We start from the raw sequence: 23,298 nt of genomic DNA, 5'->3' as shown, positions 1-23,298 counted from the left end.
GGGAAAAAAATCTTCACAGAATCACAGAATCATCTAGGTTGGAAGAGACCTCCAAGATCACCGAGTCCAACCTCTGACCTAACACTAACAAGTCCTCCACTAAACCATAACAACACTTACTGGGCAGATCTGTCTACATAGGTACCGTGTTCAAAAAATTCACAGCATTCAAAATATAGCAAATAGTAGCATGCATACAGCAAATAATTGTGCCCTTTGCCCTTTGAGTATGCCTCTCTTCAGTGTTCTTCACAAATATTTGCAGATATGCATTGGAAGAAATTTTCCTCAAAGGTTCTGTCACAGGGACACAAGTGAATTACTGTGTAATTCACACAAAAATAAGTTTACTTTGTTGACCAATTAATAAAAGATTACTATTATTTGATACATTGTCATTTGCTGGCTAATACCTAGCAGGAGGATTGGAAATCAAGTCAGTGGTCAAGCATGGGGGAAAGAGAACATTGCTTCAGAAGACTGCAGAGCCAAACCTCTCAAGCAGTGATGGATAGAGAAATGTTTGTTCTAATGCCTTCTCACCATCCAGTAACACAATTTTTCAGTCTTTTCCAAAAGCTAGTAAAACTCCACAAGCCCTCTGTACCAGGCTTCAGTACAATGTCCCTGATTTCATCAATGAAGACAGGGTGATATTACTAATAATTAGTTTAATTTGCTTAGACATACAAGGATTCCTGCATTTACCATATCTAACATATATTCTGTAAATAAATTTTATTTGTAAACACTGTGGGCAGTTAAATACATAAAGCACCTTTATCAGTATCAACAATACGTAAGCCATGAATGCTTTGCATGTTTATGTTTTTACCCATGCATTGCAAAAATAAAGTTGATTCAATCTACATACTTTAGAATAATAGCTTATTTTAAAACTGCCATATCTTCATCCTTTCTCTGCCCAGAAGTAGTCCATGTACTTTTAATTTATCTTTAACCTAAAATTTCTTATCAGTTTCTAGAACCTCTAGAATTGCCCAGAGATAGGAACAGCCCGCAGACTTTAGATACGTAACTTATATTTTTGTGGATACAAAGGAACTAACACAATTATAACATTTATCTGTTGATAGATTTATTATATATACAAATGATAATTAATTATGCACACAATATAATTAGGTATTGTTATTTTGAGAAGAACCACAAGGTGACTGTCTCAGCACCTTCCCTCAAAAACTGGTACTGTAGGTGTCTAAGTAAAGCAGTGTAGGTGTCTAAGTAAAGGTAAGGACAAACTGGTAGGCAGTCCACTCTTAAAAGTGGAAAACACAGTGCCACTATGAAGTTTCAGTGCTGATCTTGTTGTTCTGCTATTTTAAGGAGAGAAACTAATATAAGCATCATGGTTTGCTCCCGTTCTCCCCTTTTCACTCATCTCTTCTCAAAATACCTCTAATTTCACACAGGGAAAGAGTTACAACCCCTTACAGAGGGGTTTTTGCCTGCCCATTCCCTTCCACAAATACAGGTTTTGCTGTGTTACAGCACAAGCAAGATTATACCAGGCAGCAATCTACTTTTTCCTTTCATGAAATACATGCGTGTTTAAAATCTTGCATATAACCATTTATTTAGACAGAGAAAATAGTTGATACCTTGAATTTTCCAGAAAGCTAACTGATATGTTAAAACAGCCAAGCCATGTCATATTGCTTTACTTGATTGTTAATTAGTGTAATGAACACTGAAACCCCGCTAGATAGGATGAAGTTGTGACTCAGAGCAACAGATGTGGTTCTGATCTCAAGTCCCCGGGGAGTGCCTGTGACAGTGAGCGTGGCAGTCAGCCTGAAGAGCAGTACCATGGAGGAAGGAATTTCTGCCATGAAGGAAGAAATTAGTCCTTGAATGGCAGTTAATTTGTTCCAGACAAAGAATTTTTTCTGTTAGGAAAGGAAAATGTCTTTTATGAAACCAGAATAAATCCCCAAACAGGCACATTATTTCAACTCTGTGGAAAACGTCTAGCTCAGAAAGACAACAAACATCAGCTGCCAATACCCTCCTCATAACTATATTTAGATACAACAAAAATAAGCTAATATACAGAACCTAAGACATACTTACATCATTTAAAATGTTAAAATGTGGATGCTAAATTTACTCCTAGTGCTTCCATACATGACGGTCTACCATGCAGCAAAGCATGGGATCGCTACAAGATAATGTTGTTAGCAAAAGCCAAAACCTGGTTTGCAGAAAAGACGAGGGACAGATCAGCTTTGATACTGCAAGATGAAAGATGGACCTCAGAGCTGCCCAGCTAAGGCAGTCGTCCTGCACCAGTCACCCTGACTGACCCTGCACGTACCGCTTCCAATGCTGGAAGGCTCATAGAGACCAAGAGCTTTACTGGAGCTGACCCACAATTTCTTCCAAGCTTCAAACGAGCCCAAACGAGCCTCACGGCTGAGTTAGAGAAGCTAAAAAATATGAAATCTTATCACCACGTGAATACTGGTATACACTACAAACACATCACAGGAAGCTAAAAGCTGTCATCTTACAGAAGTGCAGTAAGCTACTAGTTTTAGTTAGAAAATGTGCTTAAAAATGCTTGCAAGTGTATGTATATACTAGTGTGGCTACCTGAGAAAGAAGTTTTATAACAGCATCTTTCCTTCTCTTTAGCACAGCCATTTGCTCCACTGCATTCTCAAAAGACAAAGTTGAAATGTTGCCACAAATGACTCAGAGCTACTTGTTCAGCTTTCATAAGGCAAAAACCTCAACATGGCTCACGTTCTGTGGAGAGGAAGGCCAAGCGAGCTACGCCTCTAAGAAGGGAATTCATTTCTCTTTCCAACAGACACTTTCCAGTACCTTTTCAAGCACCTCAACTAAAATGTTTTTCTTCTCTCTTTCTGTATTTCTTTTTTTCACCCTTGTTCTCTACTGTTGGGTCCTTCTCTAGCGTAGTTCAGTCTCCCTTTCACACCAATTGCTTCCAGTAGTGTATTACACTATGAAGAGAACGGAGATTTCCAAAGCTGGGCAGGAGTCCACCATCTCAAACTGCTCACCTATACCTATCGTCTGGTTAATAAGCATTTCTAAACCGAAGGGTTTCCATAGACGGCGGCATCATGTACGGCCAAGCCAGGAAAAGTCACTGCAGTTGCTCAAGCACAACTGAAGACAGCATTGGACAGCAAAAGCTTTTGCAGAGATGCTCAAAGAGTCAATCAGACCAGACATTTTAGAGAAAGGGACTATTCTCAGCTGACAAGTGATAGGACATGAGGAAATGGGCTCAAGTTGCACCGGGCGAGGTCCAGATTGGACATTAGGAAGAATTTCTTCATGGAGAGGACGGTCAAGCATTGGAATGGGCTGCTGTGGGAAGCGGTGGAGTCCCCATCCCTGGAGGTATTTAAAAGACATATGGACATGGCTCTCAGGGACATGGGTTAGTGATGGGACTCGGTAGGTCACGTTGATGGTTGGACTTGAGGATCTTGAAGGCCTTTTCCAGCCTCAATGATTCTATGATTCTATGAAACCGACCATACGAGAATTAAAATTATTTTATAGCTAGTTTAAGTTAATAAATGTCATAAATCAGCAAACAAACAGTGAGATCCAAACGCCTGTGGAGACCTGACCAGTATCTTGCAGAGCTTGTGTTCCAGATCTCAGTACACTCAATCATATTATATATACACGTTACCACGAGAACGTCCAGTTTCTGCCTCTGTTCAGAATTCTGGCAGTGCTCGAGTTCATTTTTCACAGTGTGACAAGAACCTCCCCCCAGAATTGTTCTTTGCTATAAGATATAAGCCTTCAAAGTAGGACTATATACCCTGAAAAATACAATGAATTAAACCTTGCTAATTTTACTTATTTAAAGCTCTAATAAAGCAATTGAGACAGAAAAAGAGAACGGTTTTGTATTTGACAATTTTCAAATTATAAATGCTTAAACATGATGATTATTTCTCTACCATTATATGAAACTGTATGAAAAGAAAGAATGGAAAATGACTCAGAATGAGTATGTGTTTTTCTTAAAAGCTGTCCTATTTCAATGATAAGCCGCTCTCCTTACACGCATCAGAAAAAAACATCAGCCTGTATCCTGCCTTTTCTTTCCTCTGTAAACAAACAGCATATATCACACCTTGAAATAAAAATGTAAATTTGGTTATTGAATATTAAAATTAAAATGGTTGTTGAAAAATCTAAGATTTTTGGAACATGAATTTGAAAAAGGGTCATCACCAGCAAACAAACTTTACACTTCTCATTCTTTTAAGATCCCTTTTCTTCTGCTCTTGTGTGCAAATGGAAAGGAGCTGCTGATGCTGCACACTGCTATGATTTCTTTCAGTACTTTGTATCTCACTACGGCACTAAATTATGGTTGCAGTCTGGATCAGTCCCTTGTTCTCCAATCCTATTAAACGCTCAGATGTAGGATGTATGGAGATTTTAAAAGGTTACATTCAAAACTTTGCTTAAAAAATAGCCAGATTGATCCAAGTTTCACTGAGATCCTACCTGGTTCCTAACAGCCCTTGATGCAAAAGCAATGAAACGATACTTCTGTCTGCTTCCCTCTCTTATCCACATAAAGGCAACAAGTATTTCTTTAGTACACAGACAGATCTAATTCTTCATATTAGAAAAGCCAGTAGAAAGGGTATCATTTGAGGGATTAAAGCATATGTGACAAATGTTTGTCTTTTCTCATGAGGTAGACCAGAAAAAACAGGAGGAAAGCCAGAACTTGCCTCATTTTCCACCTGACAACACGGTCATCTTTTCCATTCTGGCTCATTGAGGATATATTTGCAATGCACACAGCAACTCCACTCTGTCCTGTGTGACTTCAGACGATTTGCCTTGAAAGTCGCAAACTGAAGAAACTAATGAGAATCTAAATTTTTCCTTAGAGTTTTTCTCAATTCTTAAGAACCGAATTCATTACTCTGATGCTACACCTATGACTTAAAGACCTGAAGTTGAAAACATCAGGTCGTCATCGTATAAAGTTTAATAGCTCAAGCTTTCTCGTCTCTTTCCCCAGTCTACATAGAACAGAAATAATACAACTAAATAGGAAATAGAGTACGGGTAAGAAAGCCCAAATCATCTTAAATGATTATTTTTGTTGTGCTTTTGTCCCCCTTCCCCTTCTTCTAGAAATTGCTTCTAAAGCACCTTCCATGCATAATCCTGACCAAAAAAAAACCATGTTTAGGTGAAAGTGGAGCCTTCAGAAAACAGAAGTCTGAATCAGCAGTATGCTATTTAGGTGCTCTTCCTTTCCTTTACAAAATGTAGAGAATAATTAAACTTCTCTGTAAAATGCATGAAATTCTGCTGACAACTTAGTCTCACAACTTTTTCCTGTTTTCCAAGACATCTGTAAAACATGCCTTTGGGAGGATGCAATGTACAAGTAACTACTGAAAGGAAATAAAATATCACAAAATGATCCTGTTCTTCCTGAAAAAGTTCCGAATGCATTAACTGAAGTATTATTACCTCCCACAGGCTTGTTAGCACTCTTTAAAAACAAACAACCATGTTAAGCCATCAGAGGCGAGTCTCCCCTCCTCACCTGGAGGGGATCAGACTCACCTTGCACCCACCAGATTTCCCTCCAGCTCTGCTAACCCATGATCTTCAAAGAAACTACTGGAAACAAAGACAGGAAGGACATTTCCATTTCATTTCTGTGTGCTGACACCCTCGCTTATGCCCTGGGCTCTCCTCGTTAACACTCTCCCTGTTACGACTTATTTCCCTCACTGGCTTTACATTCTTCCTCACCACACTAAATTAAGAGTCTCTTCGGTGATTTCTTATTTTTCTTTTGATTTGGTGACTGCAGTCCATACCACACCGTCTGCATGGGCTACTTTGATCACAGTAATCTTTGTTTTGCAGACTCCTCATCTTGATTAGCCTTTAAATGTCACTTTTTCTTTTTTTTTCCTCCTTTCTTTTTTTTTTTTTTTAATTTATGATCCATTTCTGGACTATTTCCATTTATGGTAACTTCTTGCATTGAGCATAACCTTTCAGTGTGAATATATATATATATATATATGTTTGTTCTGTCTCTCAACCTCTGTTGCATAGAGCATTTCGAGTAGCCTGCAGTGATTTAACTCCTATTGACAGACTCCAAAGAATCCAATTTACAGGGCTGATTTCTGTGCTCTTAAAGTAAAGGTGAATAAACAGATCTAAAGGGCATCATATCTCTTACTCTGTGTTTGAATGGTAATATATTGGTAATATATTTCACTGAGGTTTTTGTGTTGAGGTATTGGGCAGCATCTAATCAGGTGACCTTTTATAGTTTAATTTTGTGTCTTCTCAAGGTGTGTTGCGTTGTGAGCTTTGAATTCTTTCACGTGTATTATTCCTTGTTTTCTGTTTAAGTAGACACCTCATTCTTGCTAAGAATACATTTGAGTAATACATGTCCTTGTTTTCACAAGTGAGCAACCCAGGACATAAACAAGATGTTCTCCCCTTACCGTACCTTAAGGAAAACTGAATTAAATCGGTCGCTGATTGCTGTCTGATTTCCTGGTCTCAAACCCAAAGAATGGCCCTTGCTAGAGATACCAGAAACATACAGTCCAACAAAATTATGCCTACTAAACATTAGCAACTGAATAAGAAGGGAATTTTTACAAGAGAAACTGTTGAGACAGAACTGTGCTCCAGAAGCTATCTAGACAAATAATATGTTAAAACAAACAAGCAAACAAACAAAACAGTATTACTATTTAGGGAGCCTCCTCCAGCAATCGTTCATGAATGATTTATAAATAACATTGCTACTCTGACTTCATTTCATTACTTGGCTTTACAGATGAGCAGCATGAATGAGATGCATTTAACAGACTTCTCAACAGCTACACCACGTATAGACAAGAAGTAAAACAAAGCCATTTTACTCCAGGTAACTCTTTTACCATAATTGCTAATAACCCAAGCCATATGTTCCAACAAAGACTTTGCTCCCACCCATGCAGTTCAGTTCATATATTTCCTCCTGTATGGTCCTGCAGTGAAGTTAATACCGACTTTGTGACATGAGAGTTATTACCAAGGCAACAGATAGAAATCAAATAGCATTATGATTTCACAAAAGGCAAAAGGAAGAGTAGAAGCCCAAAGCTGAAAAAATGGGGAAAAAAAATCTACTGAAGACAAAACTTTCAATAACAACAAAAGAAATGCTAGAAAATATCTCATTTTGAGTACACTTCTTCTTTAAATTAATACTTTATTTTCAAGTTTTCTCCAAGGTGACAATCCTTCTTTAAATATGGTTTCAAAACCTGCAGAACTCTAGGAACAGATTTTTATCATCTATCATTTAAAAATATATATATTAAGGCAAAACAACAACAAAAAAGTCCTAGTAGCACGATGGCTAGTTGTTTTGCAGTGTTTTAATAAAAACATCTCAACATTCTGGCTAGTCTAGCACTGAAGATTATATTAATTTTTATGAAGAGATGGGGAAGCACAGGGACAGATGTGTGCTTGTGCACATAGTCCCTGCCGATCAGATTTTATTAAAAAGAAAAAATCCTTCTAGCTAATAACCCAAGACACTAGTTGAAAAAGTAAGGAAAAAAGGGAAAAAAAAAAAAAAAAGAGGAAAAGATTTCACATTGTAGTTCTTCAGCTCATGGAGTTAAAGGTCCAGCTTTAGGGAAGAAGTAAACAAACATGTTCAGCAACAGAGAAATCAGAAAAAAAAAAGTATTTAAAGATTTATGAAATGGAAAAAAAAAATCCAGTGTTTCAAAACAGGCTGAAAATCTATAGTTAAGTACCCCGGACCTGCTTCCTCTGCAGTTAAAGTTTTTTTCATTGTTTTTTAAACATGAGAAAAATTATAATACAAATAATCACCAGCCTCAAGATCAAGACTGAGGCTTGGCAAGATCGAGCGCTTAGCAGTCTAAGATTTTTTTATTATTATTTGTTAAGTTTGTTTAGGTTTCTTTTTTTTTTTTTTATAATACGTGTATAGCTTAAGAGACTTATTGGGAGAGAGGTAGGTTGTAAAAATTTAAGACAAAGGAAACTTTTTTTAAACATGAACTTACATTTACCTTCTATTACAACATAGCTGCTAATTCAAACACCAAAAAAAAAGAAATGTTATTTCTAATACAACAGTAGAGAATGTATCACTTTAAGCAGTTAGAAATGATGAATATTTCCTACTTTGCCTAAGAGACACTCTCAGTGTAATACCTCTAATATCTCCAAGAACTAAACCATGTTCTGATAATCATTCCAGATTTTACTTTTCTTAATTTCATCCCATTATACCCATTATATAACATCTTGAACTACTTCCCTGATCTTTCTGTTACTCGTCCCTTGAAAACTTGTATGTCTGAATTACTCATTCTTTGATCTCCACGACTTAGGACAAGGACGCATCCTTAAAAGCCATCTCCCAAAAGCCTTGACTAGTTAAATTGGCAAAGCAAGCGGCTTCTTAAATAAGACGAACATCTTACAGCTTTCATCTAGTTAACAACTCCATCACGATTCGCTGGTTTGTTTTGCATCTTTTTTCTTCCTTTTAATGGCTTAAAGGTGCGGTTTTTCTTTCCTATTTCAAAAGGAATGAAAACACGAAATGCACACGAAGTAGCACGAGTGGTGAGAGGCTCCCGCCAGAGAGGGAGCCTTGCAGCCCCGTGCAGGGCGCTGCCCAAATAGCCCAAGCCACAGGTTTCTCCTTGCTTGCTTTACAGTGAATGGTAAAATCTATACTTACAAACTGACTCAGCCTAGTTTCTCACCGCCACACAAGGTCAGCACAACAGGAGACGGAAGATTCGTATTCTGTTCAATGTTATTTTTAATTTGAAACTGAGTGGAGTGTGGTTTCGGTGCTATCAACGCTGCCTCACGGGTGACTTTTTTTGTTGCTGTTTAATACAGATTTACTGTCTGACTGGTATCCTAAGTAAACTCTCACAGTTATTTCAGCTGATAAATTACTGCCTTTAGAGCTAAACCATTAAACCCTTAAGCTGCTGAGATGTGCACGTAGTCGTACTCACACAGCGTGGGGTGACACAGGCCATCTCCAGCAAAGGACACTCAAGAATAATCCAAAAAAGCATTTTACTCTATCTATAAACAGAACTTTTAAAGCACAGGAGTCACCTTCTGACACAAAAGGTGACACACACACTTCAGCAATATCATGACAGACTTACAAAATTTCAAGTTTACTGAACTGCCTTCCTGAAACAGGGTTTTTCTTTCTTTTCCTCTCCTTCTGGAAGCCAGGCCCTCCTCCAGGTACTGGCAGGGTGCTCAAGTCACGTTCCAGATCTGAAGTAGGAGGCAGCACAAGCTCTTCCCCCCATCCCAGCATCCTCTCGCTCTAGCAGAGAGTTAATTTTATTCTCAGACCTGCTGCAGTTTTCCTTAGCTGGCTGGCTTGTTGTTTATTTGCTTGTTTTTTAATTCCTGGGCACAGCTCTTGGCATCCTGTCACCAACACATCCGTGTTTCAGCTCCTTCCTATCAGGTTGGCTCCCCTGACAAGGCAGAAGCAGAGACGACTTCAGGGCAGGGGGTAGAGAAACGATGGTGGGGCTTCTCCTGGAGAAGCTCAAGGAGAAAAAAAACCAAACACCTAGTTCCAGGGCTTGGAAAACTTGTAACATAGTCTTTTTTTTTTTTTTTTTTAATGCAAGAATCCAGTGTCTGATAAGGACAAGTATCAGGTATCAGGTGAGGTATCAAAGTGAGTATCAGGTGTTTGAAGCTCCCTCTTTAATGTTTATATATATATATATGCTTATTTAATATATATTTTCAATGTTTCCTTTATTTAAAAGGAAACAAGCTCAGCTGTGATAATAGTACATTGCTATGTGGTTGCTGAACGTGCAAACCTTTTAAAACGCCAGAGTTAGGGTTTCATTTTCCTTCAAGTACTATGAAACTGGTACAGGCTGCTTCCATAAACACTAATTTGGAACATTTTACACTGAGCGATATGAAATTTCTTTATTAGCTACAATTTTTCCTCTGAAGACCTATTATAAATGAATTATTTCTGTACAGCATGTAAAACAGAGGCATTTGGTATAACAGGACAGTCACCTGCCCTAGAGTGCTAGGCTAGACTTGAACGTTTTTTTTTCCAAAACTATCTAAAAAGCAGCTAGATACTATGCCAGTCATTTTCTAAAGATGCATCTCATTTCTTCACTGAAGTTTTTTACATTATGAGTTTGCATGCAGTACTATATAAAGCATCTTTCAATATGAAGAAAGGATAGCCTGGTCAAAGGAAGGGTCACTTCTCAAAAATCAAAATAAAAATAAATGTAAATATTTATCAAAACTCTATAAAACATTTAGAGGGTTATTATCCAAAATAGCAAGTGAGCCTGCAATATAAGCTGTCTTTTGTTTTTATTAAACACCTCCTAAAGCCTAAGGGGAAAATGCTAAATTTAAGAGAAAGATACAAGTGAGAAATATTATTCACAAAATAATATTGAAAGGTAAAAAACTGAGCAAGTAGAAGCTTACTGTTCTGGAGTCAGAGACAGCTAGACTTGTCAATTGCCAGAACTTCTCAAAAATGTCTTGACAACATTGCAAAGTCTATGTTTTAAAAACATTAATGTAATTGCCCCTCTCTTCTGTAAGATTTAGATCACTGTTGGGTCTAAGAGATCAACTGAGTAAGGAAGTTACTGGTCATGCAAAAAAAAAAGGTTACATGGCAAACTGCTTGAAAATTACTGTCACCCAATTTAAATCTAAATGGAGACCACAATAAAAGATATATTGTTCTTTAATAAACACCGTGCAACTTGGATGATATTTTAACATTGTTTAAGCTTTTTTTTTTTTTAAGTATGCTACTTTATGGATTTTGTTTTAAAATGCACAACCAGAGAACACAATAAGAAATTTATACAGCCTTAAAATCAATGCTTAGCTACAAGCCACAAGAAAAACGTGACCTGCTGTTGTATTTTTCCAGTACAACCTCTGTTTACAGATGCCGACAATTTTCCAATACAAAAATCAACAGTCAACGGCCTAGCAAAGTCTCATTTCAATAACCAATTTATTAATTTTAAATCTGGTGTAGTTTATAAATAAATTACTTGTTAAATTAGAAATCTGTCTATGGTTGCTGAAGCTCAAGGAGAAAAGCAGGTTGCTACTACTTTTGCTGTAATTCATGAAACATCCTATGTAAGTACCATTTGACAAGACACTTTTCAATGATCTCCAACCAAAATACGAAGGGTTTATCTGCAGCCTCTGTCCTATCCTACCTACTCAGTATTTTATTTTAAAAAAAGTAGTTTAAGAACTGGAATTTTTTTCAGAGTTTCTCAGTCTTGACTTTCCTAATACCTCTGAGGGTTAAATCACATTGCTGTCCAGGCAGCTGTCCCCAGGGGCAGCAGCACAGGGAGCAAGCTCCTGCTGGGGCGTGATGCTAGAGAGAAGTGACTAGTGCCTGGGGCTCACTGCAGCTATCGGGGGCCGAGGTTTACAGCTCCTTGCAGGTCTGAGCTCTGTAATTGCTTCACAATAAACCTGGCTATTAAAACTGCCGGGAAATGTTCTTTGACTCCATTAAACTCCTCACTAGCATCCATTACACTTCAGAAGTATCCTGGCTTCTTTCCAATCTCACTCCTTTTCTCTCCTCCCTCATTTACATTCAGTATGGCATTCCTTCACTTTTCATGTTAATTGTTTTTAATATTCTTAACTTATCTTCAAACCTTCAATTTCCGCTTGTTATATAACCTCCTCTTGTCCTCTTTTGTCTTCTCCTTTCTTTTCTCCAGCTTCTTCTTCTCTCTCATTACTCTGAGCTTTTTCCCTTCTCCATGTAGCATTTTCTTCCACTCCCTATTTCTTGCCAGCTGGAAGAAGTTGCTTTTTTTTTTTTTATCATCTCTTTTTTTTGTTGTTGTTCTTTTGTTTGCTTGCACAGATTAGGGGGGGGGGAAAAAAAAAAGCCTGGTAAAGCTCAAAAGCATCTGTGGACCAAATCCAGACATGAATAAATTTTACATGTGGATTCACTTAACTTTTAGGAGATGCAAAGATATCTTAATAAATCATCATTTTATTGACTTGGAAAAACAGATCACATACACCAGCAAAAACACATGCTTAAATGTTAATAAAAATGCTGAAGGCCATAAACTCTCCCCGTTGATACATTAAACCACGTTCCTGCTACAGAAAGCTTTCCTAACACAATGTGAAAAGATAATAGCAAATGACTAAATTAACATCACATCAAGCTTACTGTCTCAACTGCAGAACAAATTATTTTGTTTGGCTTTCATCAAGTCCACTTTTCTTAAAGTTTGGGGAGAAAAGAATTAATTAAGATGATACAGCTGTCTCTTATCTCAGACGGAGAGTCTTGAGGGCACGGGCAGCCTGCGTGAAAGTACATCGGTTAGCCCCAAAAAGAGCAGCACAAACTCCAGCACAGGCGACTATACCTACATGCCGTTCTGACAAGACAATACTGAACTGTCTCCAATTATGGCTAAATTACCACTTAGCATTCAAGATAACTCAGGATTTTTCCAGAAAGCTTTCTTGCCTGTGACTTTTTTTTTTTTTCTTGACTGCAATAAAGCTGCACTGTATCAGAAATGTTTGCAGAAGTCACAATCCTGCTGGGATTTGAGAATATAGCTCAAACATTGACATACTCTATTGATGGTTTTCACCAGACAATCTGAAATAGCCAGATCCTTCAAGTCCCCTCTCTTTCCCACTCCAAAAGAAACGATCTTCTGCCTTTTTGATTATTATTATTATTTTTGCAAGATGGAATTAATGGGAAATCTGAGCTTACAGTTTTACCATAAAATGACCCTCTTCTCCCATGTTTTAACTACAGATCACAGTGGGCTTGAAAATACCTGCATGCCACTGTTTCAACACAATTCTCGGATAGGTTACTATCAGATAGCTAACTTGCTATCCTGGAACAGAACTTCCTTCCCAGAGCCCTTTTCAGTATACAGGCAGATTTGTCAATCTAGGCTTGAAAGAGTGAGTTTCTGTTTTTAAGATGAGAAAATACCAGAATGATAAGAAAGGGAAAAGTTAAACCATTTCAGACCCGCTTGCAGCAGTGTTAGAGATGGTTGTCTAAAATTGTGTGACTTTATCTCTTACAGGTCAGTTAAACTGGCAAAAGCCAGGACAAAAAGGAAACATTTCTTCTACTTCAGGCACTCTAACAGCAGTGGTATCCTTGTTCTTAGGGGGAAAAAAATAAAATAGAATCAAATCAATAGGTCACTGAGCTTTATTCTTTTATTGACTAAATTTATCATGCTAGAATTTGTTCCCATGAGAGACACACGCTCCTTAGCCTATTTTTACATTTTGCTTCTTTTTTCAATCCACCCCCTCGATGCAGAGGTTGCTCTGCACGCAGTCCTCACCATTTCAATAACATCTTGTTCAGGACCGCGGCTCCTCACGGTTGGATCTTATGCACATACAGGGCTGCTACAATATGAAACTATTTCTGTGCAAAAACGACATCATTTTATTGCAAAACAGCATGGCAAGAGCACAGACCTCAAGAATTCTTACCACAGTTCTTCCTTTCACCATTCTCAAGGGAAATCCAGCTACACATGGACTTTGTTGCTTTCACTGGGTTCACTACTTGTACCCAATTTTTAACTAGAAAATTAACCCTTAAATATTGAAGCTCTATATTTTTGTTGTTGACTCCATGTGTTTTAGGTTTTTTTGTTTGTCTTCCCCTGCTTTTTAGGATCTCTTCTACTCCTGGGAACACTTGGAGACTATTTTTAGACCCCTACAAAATTTCTCTATATAACTCCCTACCTCTAGCACCCATAGTTTTCTAATTAAAATTTGTGATTTCTTAAATAGAAGAGCTATTCAGTAAAGCATAAACAATTTGGGGAAGTATTAAATTATTCTACAACTGCTTTCTTCCTTCTATTTTCATTTCACTGTCCTGCTTTGTGATTTGATTTTTTTTTTAAATTGAATTTTCCAGACCCACACAAACCACTCCTCTGGCCTTTCTTTCTTATGTTAAAATACAAGATATAATGAATTCTTCTGCATCAGAAATAATGGAATGCCCCAAGTCAAAAGATTAGAACAAGCTGGGGCCCATTATAGGCACTGCTAGGTTAACTGGTCACAGTGCAGAAGAGTCCCATGGAAATATGTAAAGGCAAAGGGGAAAAGTGGAGGCTGCTAAATTCTCTGCAAGGGAAAGGTAGGCAAAAACAAGTCAGAGTTATCAGCCCCTTCTCTTGCAGCCTACAAAGGGGTATAGCAAGAAAAGAGGATTCTCAGCAGCACCAAAAACTTAAGCGAACAATAACCATCAGATCAATTTTTGTGATCAACACATTTTGGTAAGTGAGCTTGCAAAACCAGTGAAGTCCGCACACTCCTACAACATCCATTTTCCTGCTGCTACAAAACAGCAATCCCAGAATGACAGAACCAACTGTTACGGTGAGGAAAACAGTGCTTAGAGAGTTACTACAACCTGACAGTTCCATAAGGTACCATTTAATTACTGCATTAAAAACCAATCATCAACTTCTATGCAAGCAAACCATCGATAGCAGATTACTTATATTTGAAAATCTCCTTTCACAGGACTATGTTTATCTTGCATACCTGATAACCAAAAATATATTGGATTATTTAAAAATACTGGATAATTCGAATGGTTTACAGGACAGTCCTTTAACAACAGTGCCTTCACGTGTTTATTATAGGCATTTTCTTATTTTGAAGTTAAGATTCAGCTATGTTTTATAATTGCAATTCTGTCCTCCTACACATTCGAGAGCGAATTAGGTCAATTCCAAACTATTTGTAGAACCTCCTACAGAGAAAGTAGTTTGAGATTTTACAACATATGAAGGTTAAAATAAGCAGAGTCAACCTACTGGTGTCATAAGACTTGTGAACTGTCAATTTTTGTTTCTAGCCTAATAAAGATCCCTAAAGTAGTAAGAATCAAAACATGAGAATGACTGTCCTTGGCCAGAGGTTGCATCCACATCATGTTTACTAATACTTTAACAATGTTTATTATATCAGGTTCCCTAATTACCTTCTAAACTTATTTCTACTTTTGGCATCTGTAACATCCTGTGGCAATGAGTTCCACTATATAATTATGCGCTGCATGAAAAAATGTTTCCTTCTGTTTATTTTAAGCCAACTGCTGGGTAAGGACCAGGAGTCTACAAAACTATGTTATAAGGAATAATGAATAACCATACCCTCCCCATCTTCTGCACAGCATTAGTAGTTTTATATATCATGCATTTCTTCTGAGCTTCTTTTCCAGGCTGCAGAGTCCTAACCATCCTGTTCAAATACAGGATCTCTCTCTCCACATACAACCAGGTTTATCAATATTTAAAAAAACGACATTGACAACTCTTTGTACTATTCCAGCCTGGTCATGGATATCATCGTGGTGTTTGTACAGAGCTATATTCAGCTTCAAGATCTCTAGCCAGTTCCCTCCTGTAAGCATTATTGGACAGTATTAAAAAGTTAACGCTTTTGCCATTTTATTAATATGTTATTTTGTATCATCTTCCCACAGCTGTTCATTTTCACAGATTTGAGGATTTTAATCTTCTGAATCGTGTATGAGTACAAGCTGATTTTTGCTGGTTAGCCCCTTTCACTGACTTAAAAATACTGCATAGCAAAGACTCCCATGTAGATCCCTGCAGGATCCTACTCCTGACTTTCCTTCATTGTGATAACTGATATTTTATTCTTATCCTTATTTCTTAGCTTTGTTTCTTAACCCAAGACTTCTCTCTTACTTTTTTGACCAACTGGTTTCTTCAACAAACTCTGGCAACATGGGCTAGGATAGTCAGTTCGTATGGTATAGTCCTCACGTGCCCACCAACTCCTATCCAACAGACTTGCAGGTTATAGTCAGTCTACAGCAATCATGTTTGCTCTTTATTATTTTACTTTCCCTATGTACATATTTTTCGTATTTACAAACACATCTTCTCCTTTGATTTTATGACAATTTTAATTTTGATATAGACAGAAATAAAACTTTCTGGACTGCAGCTTCACACAGAGTAAGCTACATTTCCAAATTCTTTTTGACTATGTATTTGAAGTAGTCCAGACTTGTTGTACGCTGATTAGTCCAGGCAATTTGTTATAATTCATTTTAATCAGCTTATTCTAAAATTTCTTCCCCTAACACTTCAATTTGAAGCAGACCTTCTGCAAGCTCTAGCGCGTAAGCTCCAGTGTGGGAACTTTGATATACCTTCCATAATTAACACAGATGCAAAAGGAGTCTTTAAGATTTGCTGCTGCAGATTTATCTTCTGCTACTGTTCTCACAGAGCCTTGATCCGTACTGGGCCTTGAAACCCTCTCTTGGTTCTGATGAGCCTGAAGATCTCCTCAAAGCTCTTTCTGTGCCTGTCTTCTGTTTTTCACATGTAACTCAGCAGCTATTCATTTGCCTGTTTTCCACATTGGGTTACAATTTCTACTGTATAAAGTCCCTCTTTATAAAGTGTGTTACAGATTTCCCTTATTTGCAGTTAAATATGAGAGTAAATATCTATTGTTAATACTGTATTTTTTCCCACTTATGATAGATGGTAGATATTTACTCTCATATTTAATATGGTAGCTCTTGATACCACTACAAGCTTTATGATTTTAGCTGTTCCTTTTAACTGTTTCCTAACTTGCTTCCTCATTTAGCTGTAGTTCTCTCCACAAGATATTACTGCAATGTATTTTACACTTGCTCTTAAACCGATATGGAAATCATTTGTTATGGCTACTTTTGTAGGATAGCTCAGCAGTAATTTCATCTTGAACTAGGTCTTGTGCACTGCACATTTATCAAAAGCTACTCCTCATGTGAGCTGACAGCTTATCAGAAAACCCAATATATTCTTCTTCACCTCTACATTTGCTGAGTCTTCATACACGAAGTAGAACATATAATAATGGCAAATGCTTCTTGCCTCAGCATCTTACCTCCTTTAGCACTTCACAGTAATTTTCCATCCCATTTAAATGGTCAACAGTCTAGCCCTCACAGTATTTTGATCTATTTGCACACAAATTCGAGCCATAAGAGTACTTTCTTATCTACGCTTGCGTAGCTTTAACCATAAACCTTAACATATAATATAACGTCTCTCAGTAGTTTGCACTGTCGTCTCTATATAAATGTTTATCCTTATACTGGCATCTTCTTGTACCAATTTTCTGAGATACCAAATATACCAATATCCAGATTTAAAACCAGCATGTCAGCTCTCACACTCAATTTTACACATTTCAAAATTTGTCGAGAAGTCCATCTACAACTGCTATTGGTCTAATTGACTTTTTAAAAGTATTTTAAAAGTATTTTTAAAAGAGAAGCAAGCAGTAAATACATACATGACGGTGTTAATCCCTGACAGCTGTTGAAACATCTGCAGACCACAACCCACAATTAAGGCTCTTCGAGTTGGAGGGTATGTTAGCATTCTGCAGATCACAGGTCCAGCTTCAAAAACAAACAAACAAAACAAAACAAAACAAAAAAGAATACGTAACAGTTCTTAAGTGATCTCTGTCAAGACAATGTTCCCAGGCACAACAGGTTTCGCACCTTAGCTTCAAACAAGTTTGGGCTATTTCACTTATTTTTGAACAACTTTTTCAGTTCAGTTCTGCTTTTCCATGCTGTACTACATAAGATGATTTTCATGAAGCTCAAGCAAAAAAAATGAAACAATTTTTGGACACAACGTACAGTGTAATTGATGGTAGATGCACAGCTCCCCTATATCGTAGCAACAGATTGCACATCTGCTGTAACTGAATGTACTCAAAGTCATCACAAAATATCATTTTTGTTCCTTTTCTAAAAGTTCCCACTATTACTGAAGGGTTACTTCAGAAATGCCATTACTTACTGCTCAAAGCTGAATCACACAGATAAAAATGTACTCCCAATTCCCACCAATGTTCTCTCAATTTCCAAAAAACTGTTGCAAATTTGGGTATTTTTAAGGTGTGGGATAGGTCTATGCTGCACAGCTGTAAGGCCAGTAGAGGGAGCATAAAATAATTAAACTTTACCCATACCTTTGGTAGCATTGGTATGACTCAAAAGTCAGAAAACACTTTATTACTGAAGAGAAAGCCAAACATTTGTGGCAAACAGAGAAAGTTTCTTCTCTGCAACTTTTACATTTTTAAAGTAACCTTAAAAAAAACGAATACAGAAAACTATACCAAACCAGGCAAAAAAGAAATTTTTTTGTCTCTACTACTTACTTGCCTTTCTTTCTGCTTAGTTTGTTGTTTGGGCCAGAACAGTTCACAAGAATATGTTGAGTTTTATACATCGTATCACACCTGATATACCTACCCAGAATACCTAACTAGATGACAATACATACAAGTCAAAATAGTTGCCATCAAAACAAAAAATAAGCTTAACACAAGTTGTAACTGGAGGTGAAAATGATCTATATTTTATTGCTACACTTCTACATTTTCATCAAAGTCCTCCCTGAACATATAGAAAATATTACACGTATTGATTCAAAATAAAAACCTATCTGTTAGGTAAGAACAAATATACATACAATGAGTTTTGATTTCGGACAACTTACATAAAATGAGTTTTGATTTCGGACAGGTCCTGCCGTATAGGTGCAGCATGACCTCCGAAATATCTTTCTCCAAGTGAGATCAAGTTACTGATAAACAGAGCCAACCTCAAGCAAGGTAAGATATTCTCAAGCAAGATGCATGGCACGGCTGGGCAGCCAACTACATCTAAGGGTTCTGGAGTCGAAGTGGCATTTCCTTGGTAGAAGGACAACAAAACATTTGCTGCTAGCTAGGAACTGTCCACAGCTCACACATAGTCTCAGATTTCTCCTTCACTACAAGCTTTACACAGAAAAAAAATGCTAATAAATGCGTCAGCCCTCAGCTTTCCATGCTCTGCATCCCACTTGAGCCTGAGGGCTTTGGGCTTAAAAAGCTTGATCTGCAATGGATTCTGCAGCATCTGTCATGAACCCAGGCTGGTGAATGCCTATGAGACATCATCTGTTCTTACTAAACTTCCTATACAGTCCTTAATCAAGTTAAAAAATGGTCTTCATCTTCTGAAGGCCTTACACAGCTCACCTAAATCTTGACTCAACAATGATGATCGCTGAATGAGCTGGAACTCTACAGCAGGGGTTGGTAGGAAAGGAGGCAGAAGTTTCACAAGGAACTGATGCAAGGTTTTTAACAACTCCCGATCCATCAGCTATTCAATGAAAGTTACATGAAACTCTATTCACAATAAGGCATTGTACAAAACAATTAGAAAGAAGGCATTGAAATGAATAGCTCGAAATTAAAGCAGCTGTTCCCAGACAATGGCTTGCAATTCGGAGAGAGTCATGAACTCTCCGCAAAACTTAATTGCAAAAATCGGTCTGTATGGCTGAAGTGGGTCACTGCAGAAAAGTGTGAGACCGTGTATTAAAGTCTGCCTAGACCTTTCCAGCATCCAGTCACCTAAATTCGGTAAGTACTTGTGGTTTTGTTGTTGTTTTTTTTTTTCAGATTTTTGACTAACTGCATCGGAACCATGATGCTAAAATCATCATATTGGTTTATGTCAGAGATTAAAAAGTTTCAGTGCAAATCTGTATCACAGCAACTGCACATCTGAATAGGCATACACAAAATTAAAGGATTTTCCTTCATAAAATTCAGGTCTACAAACCAATAAACTGACTGAAAGACATAAAATAAATCATTATCTCTATATTAAAGGAGTTTTTCAAACTCAGCTAAAAACTCAAAGGACTTGGACTATAAAGTGTCCGGTTTTTGAAACAGAAAGGCTTGAAACTTTTTCTTTAAAATATCTAGCCTTAAGACTATCTGTACTATTTTTGCATTTTCCTATCTTCAATCCCGCCATCCATCTCGTGCTGTGCTCATGTACTACAGCCATCTTAAAACTAAGCAACTGTAGGCAAATCATGGTTGTTCCCAACAGAGGATGCTGCTAAACTGAAGGATGAAAAAGAATTTTTCAGAATGAAGCACGTTTTTCTACTGAAAATAATTCTTTTGAAAACTAAAACTGTAGTTCAATAGTTTCTGATAACTGTTACATTTCCCCTTATTTATTACAATAGACTAAAATAGCACAAAGCAACAAAATAGAGAAATTAAAGAATGGAACAACTTAGCTTTGCACAGAACTAAAGGGAAACAGATGATGCAAAAGATGCATCACCAAAAAAAAAAGGTAATTTTTACAGTGGAAAAAATAGATATTTATCTCCAAAAGTCAGTATTTTTTGTTCATGCTGTTGTCTTCTCCTTAGCTAGGAGATTTAGGAACATTCCTGCACTTGAACTTGAGAAACCACTGAGGTGTTTGTTTTTCTCCTAAACCATGAATAAAATTGAAGTCAAAAGGATGAGACCTACTAATGTCATCATTAATTTAATGAGACTAGATTTGCTTTTTTGTACTGTGGCTTCAGATAATTACTTTATCTGAAGTAAATTTCCTTACTGCATATGTTTACAAGGGTTCAAAATACGCTCTAGTAAAAGGCAGCTGAAGCTTGCTCCAGTGAAAGCGTAAAACGGCAGCAACTGATAGAGAACAATGGGAAAATTGGGATACTGCTGTTGTAGGAGGTGATGCTACATGAACGATTGCTGTGTTTGAACTGGCTTTTTCTGAGCTTGGTCTAAACTTCCTACCTAACCAGACATTCATCCTTGTAAGAAAAAGAGAAGAAAAAAAAAAAACAGTAAGATCTGGGAATTTGGTTTTGCATTCAAAAGAATAAAGCAAAAACCCAGTGGTGACCTCTTCGCTTACACTGAGATAAACCAAGATGGGGAGAAGCTGTTCTTGTCAAATTATTCTGCACTCTGAGGGCGAGGGATGCTTTCCAAATGTCAAACTGTGTTAGTTACCTGAAGCTTTTAACACCAGCTTCTTATATTTTAGCTGGTCTTCTTGTTATTAGGTATAACCCATAAGTAAGCTTGGTTCAGACGTTCTGAATCACCGGGGAAGGCTTTTTGGTTTTCGTCTGTAGGGAAAAGGAGTAGTGTGGAGACCACAGGAGTTTGGGCATGACCCACTGCCAACTACATAATCTAGAGACTTTTCAAAAACAACAAAACAAACAAGCCCTAGTTCTAAGAGGAATTTAAATAATGAAAGCTAAAAAGCAGAAGAATGGGTACTAATGATTTCTCAGCATCTCCTCCTGAAAATATGCTACATATAATTCCAGGGGAAAAACAAAATACTGTAGATAGACATAAAGCCAACCTAAAAATCCCCCAGCAAATGCAAGCAGGCATCTGGTGCCTGGAAACCTTGTGATCCCCCAGCCCCTCAACTTATTAGTACAGTACTTGGCAAAATTCCACATCCAGGAAACTATGACGAGAGACTGGGCTGTGCCAAAGCCATTTACAGGTTTGAACACCCTTTTGCCAAGTAATCGAGGTGACAGCTTGTAGCAACAGCTTAAAGCTACCTAGGGCTCCTGCCAGCATTTTGTGTTCTTGCTGTAGAGGAGTGTTTCCGGAAAAGCAGGCTTACCAAGCAGTAAGAGTCACTCACCGGTTTAGCATCAGTTAAGCTCACCCTAGAAACTAGTTTTGCAAACCTTTTCTCATCCTAAAGTCAGTCAATACCTTCTATTCCTTCCAGACGTACCTTCAAAGAACTGGTCTACAGACAGAAATGGGGCAAAGGAAGACGTCAGGCTGGTGATGTGGAAAGCAGACCACTGATGTAGGAACCACTCCTCTTGTTTGGCCTTTCCTTACAGAAAGGCAGTTTCCAGCCCTGCTATCTCTGCATCATCTGGAAAAAAATCCTCTGCTTAAGACCCTGAGCTAGCTACGATTTTCTGCACAGATGTGATATTCTAAAGCAAACACTCTTCCCCTTCACTAGCCTATTATTATTTCTAAAAGTATCAACTTCATTCACTTTTCCCTTTTGTAAAATTTACCAAATTAGGCAACAGCTTACATAGTTTTGAGATCAAAACTGCATTATTTATCCTGAACAGATAAAAAACAATTTTACCCACAAACCAAGCTCTTCCCCACTTTTTCACAACGTTTCTACTAGCATCAGAAGAATAACTTACAGCAGCAGAGGAAGCTTCCTAGCTCATACAGTTCTCTGTTCCTTTGAGAAAACTGAAAAGGTTGCTTGTTTGAGTCTTTTTTATGTCAGTCACCCATCAGCCAAGAATGAGAAAAGATTGCCAGCTTGTCTAATATCTGTTTCTTAGGATTTTTAGGTTTTCCACAGCGAAAACATTCAATGGCATAACAAGAGAGCCTGCTCTAATAGAAAATAAAAGTACATTAGACACAATCTTTTCAGTTCTAAAGTTAAGGAATGCAAGGAGTTTTTCCGTGTTTATTTGAATTGAAAGAGGTTTTTTCCTTGCTCAGGAAACTTAGATTTCAAATAAATGGTCCCTCCAAATTATGTTTTTAATCCATACAGAAACACTTAGAACAAAGATTTTTTTTTCCTTTTTGTTTTGACAAGAAGTTGTGTTAGTCTTCTGCAAATCATGAAAACAAAGCAATTTTCTTCTATTTGTAAAAGGAAGAAAAAAAAATCTTTCCCTTGGTAACACATTCTTTGACATAAAGCTCTAGTGATGGAAAATCTATATGACTGAGTGCTCGCACAAAGAAAGCAGCAGTTAAGAATGCCTTTGAATAGGACAAGAAGCAGTCAAAAGTTGGGAACCAAAAAAAAAAGTGCATTTTGCCTCTGTATTACATGTTCTTTATGAAAAACAGATTCCACTTTAATGAAGTCCTTTCAAACTGGAGAAGCCATGGCAAAGCAGGTAACAGCACAATTTACGTGATGCCAATGGGAGCTGAGAGAAGTGCTCACGATGACTGAAGAGAGGCGCTGACCTAGGAGCTGGACCGCAGCCTGGTACTGTCAAAACCTGTGGAGCAGGGCAGCGAGATGGGGGGTTTACCTGTTTATTTGGTAGGAAAACTGGGGTAGGGACAGAGAAAAGCAAGGGTCACGTTACGGTTTGCCTCTGTCATGGTAAGTAACTCGGAAACAAAGCAGTAGGCATTAAGGCCGACTTGGACATACCCACAGCCTGCAATGTGGTTTTA

At 37.6% G+C, this 23,298-nt stretch overlaps 1 protein-coding gene across 1 annotated transcript in view; it reads right to left on the bottom strand.

Annotated features, from left to right (window-relative positions):
* Positions 1 to 23,298, bottom strand: part of SLC2A13 (solute carrier family 2 member 13) — a 160,502-nt gene that overhangs the window by 69,436 nt on the left and 67,768 nt on the right. The window contains exon 4 of the mRNA XM_080561517.1: positions 17,524 to 17,632. Coding sequence (XP_080417643.1) covers positions 17,524 to 17,632 — 109 coding nt within the window. The remainder of the gene's footprint in view (positions 1 to 17,523; positions 17,633 to 23,298) is intronic.

This window comes from Anser brachyrhynchus, assembly GCF_964034855.1.
Source record: "Anser brachyrhynchus genome assembly, chromosome: 1".
Classification (NCBI taxonomy): domain Eukaryota; kingdom Metazoa; phylum Chordata; class Aves; order Anseriformes; family Anatidae; genus Anser; species Anser brachyrhynchus.
The sequence above is the reverse complement of the archived record's forward strand: the minus strand, read 5'-3'. Positions and strand labels throughout refer to the sequence as shown.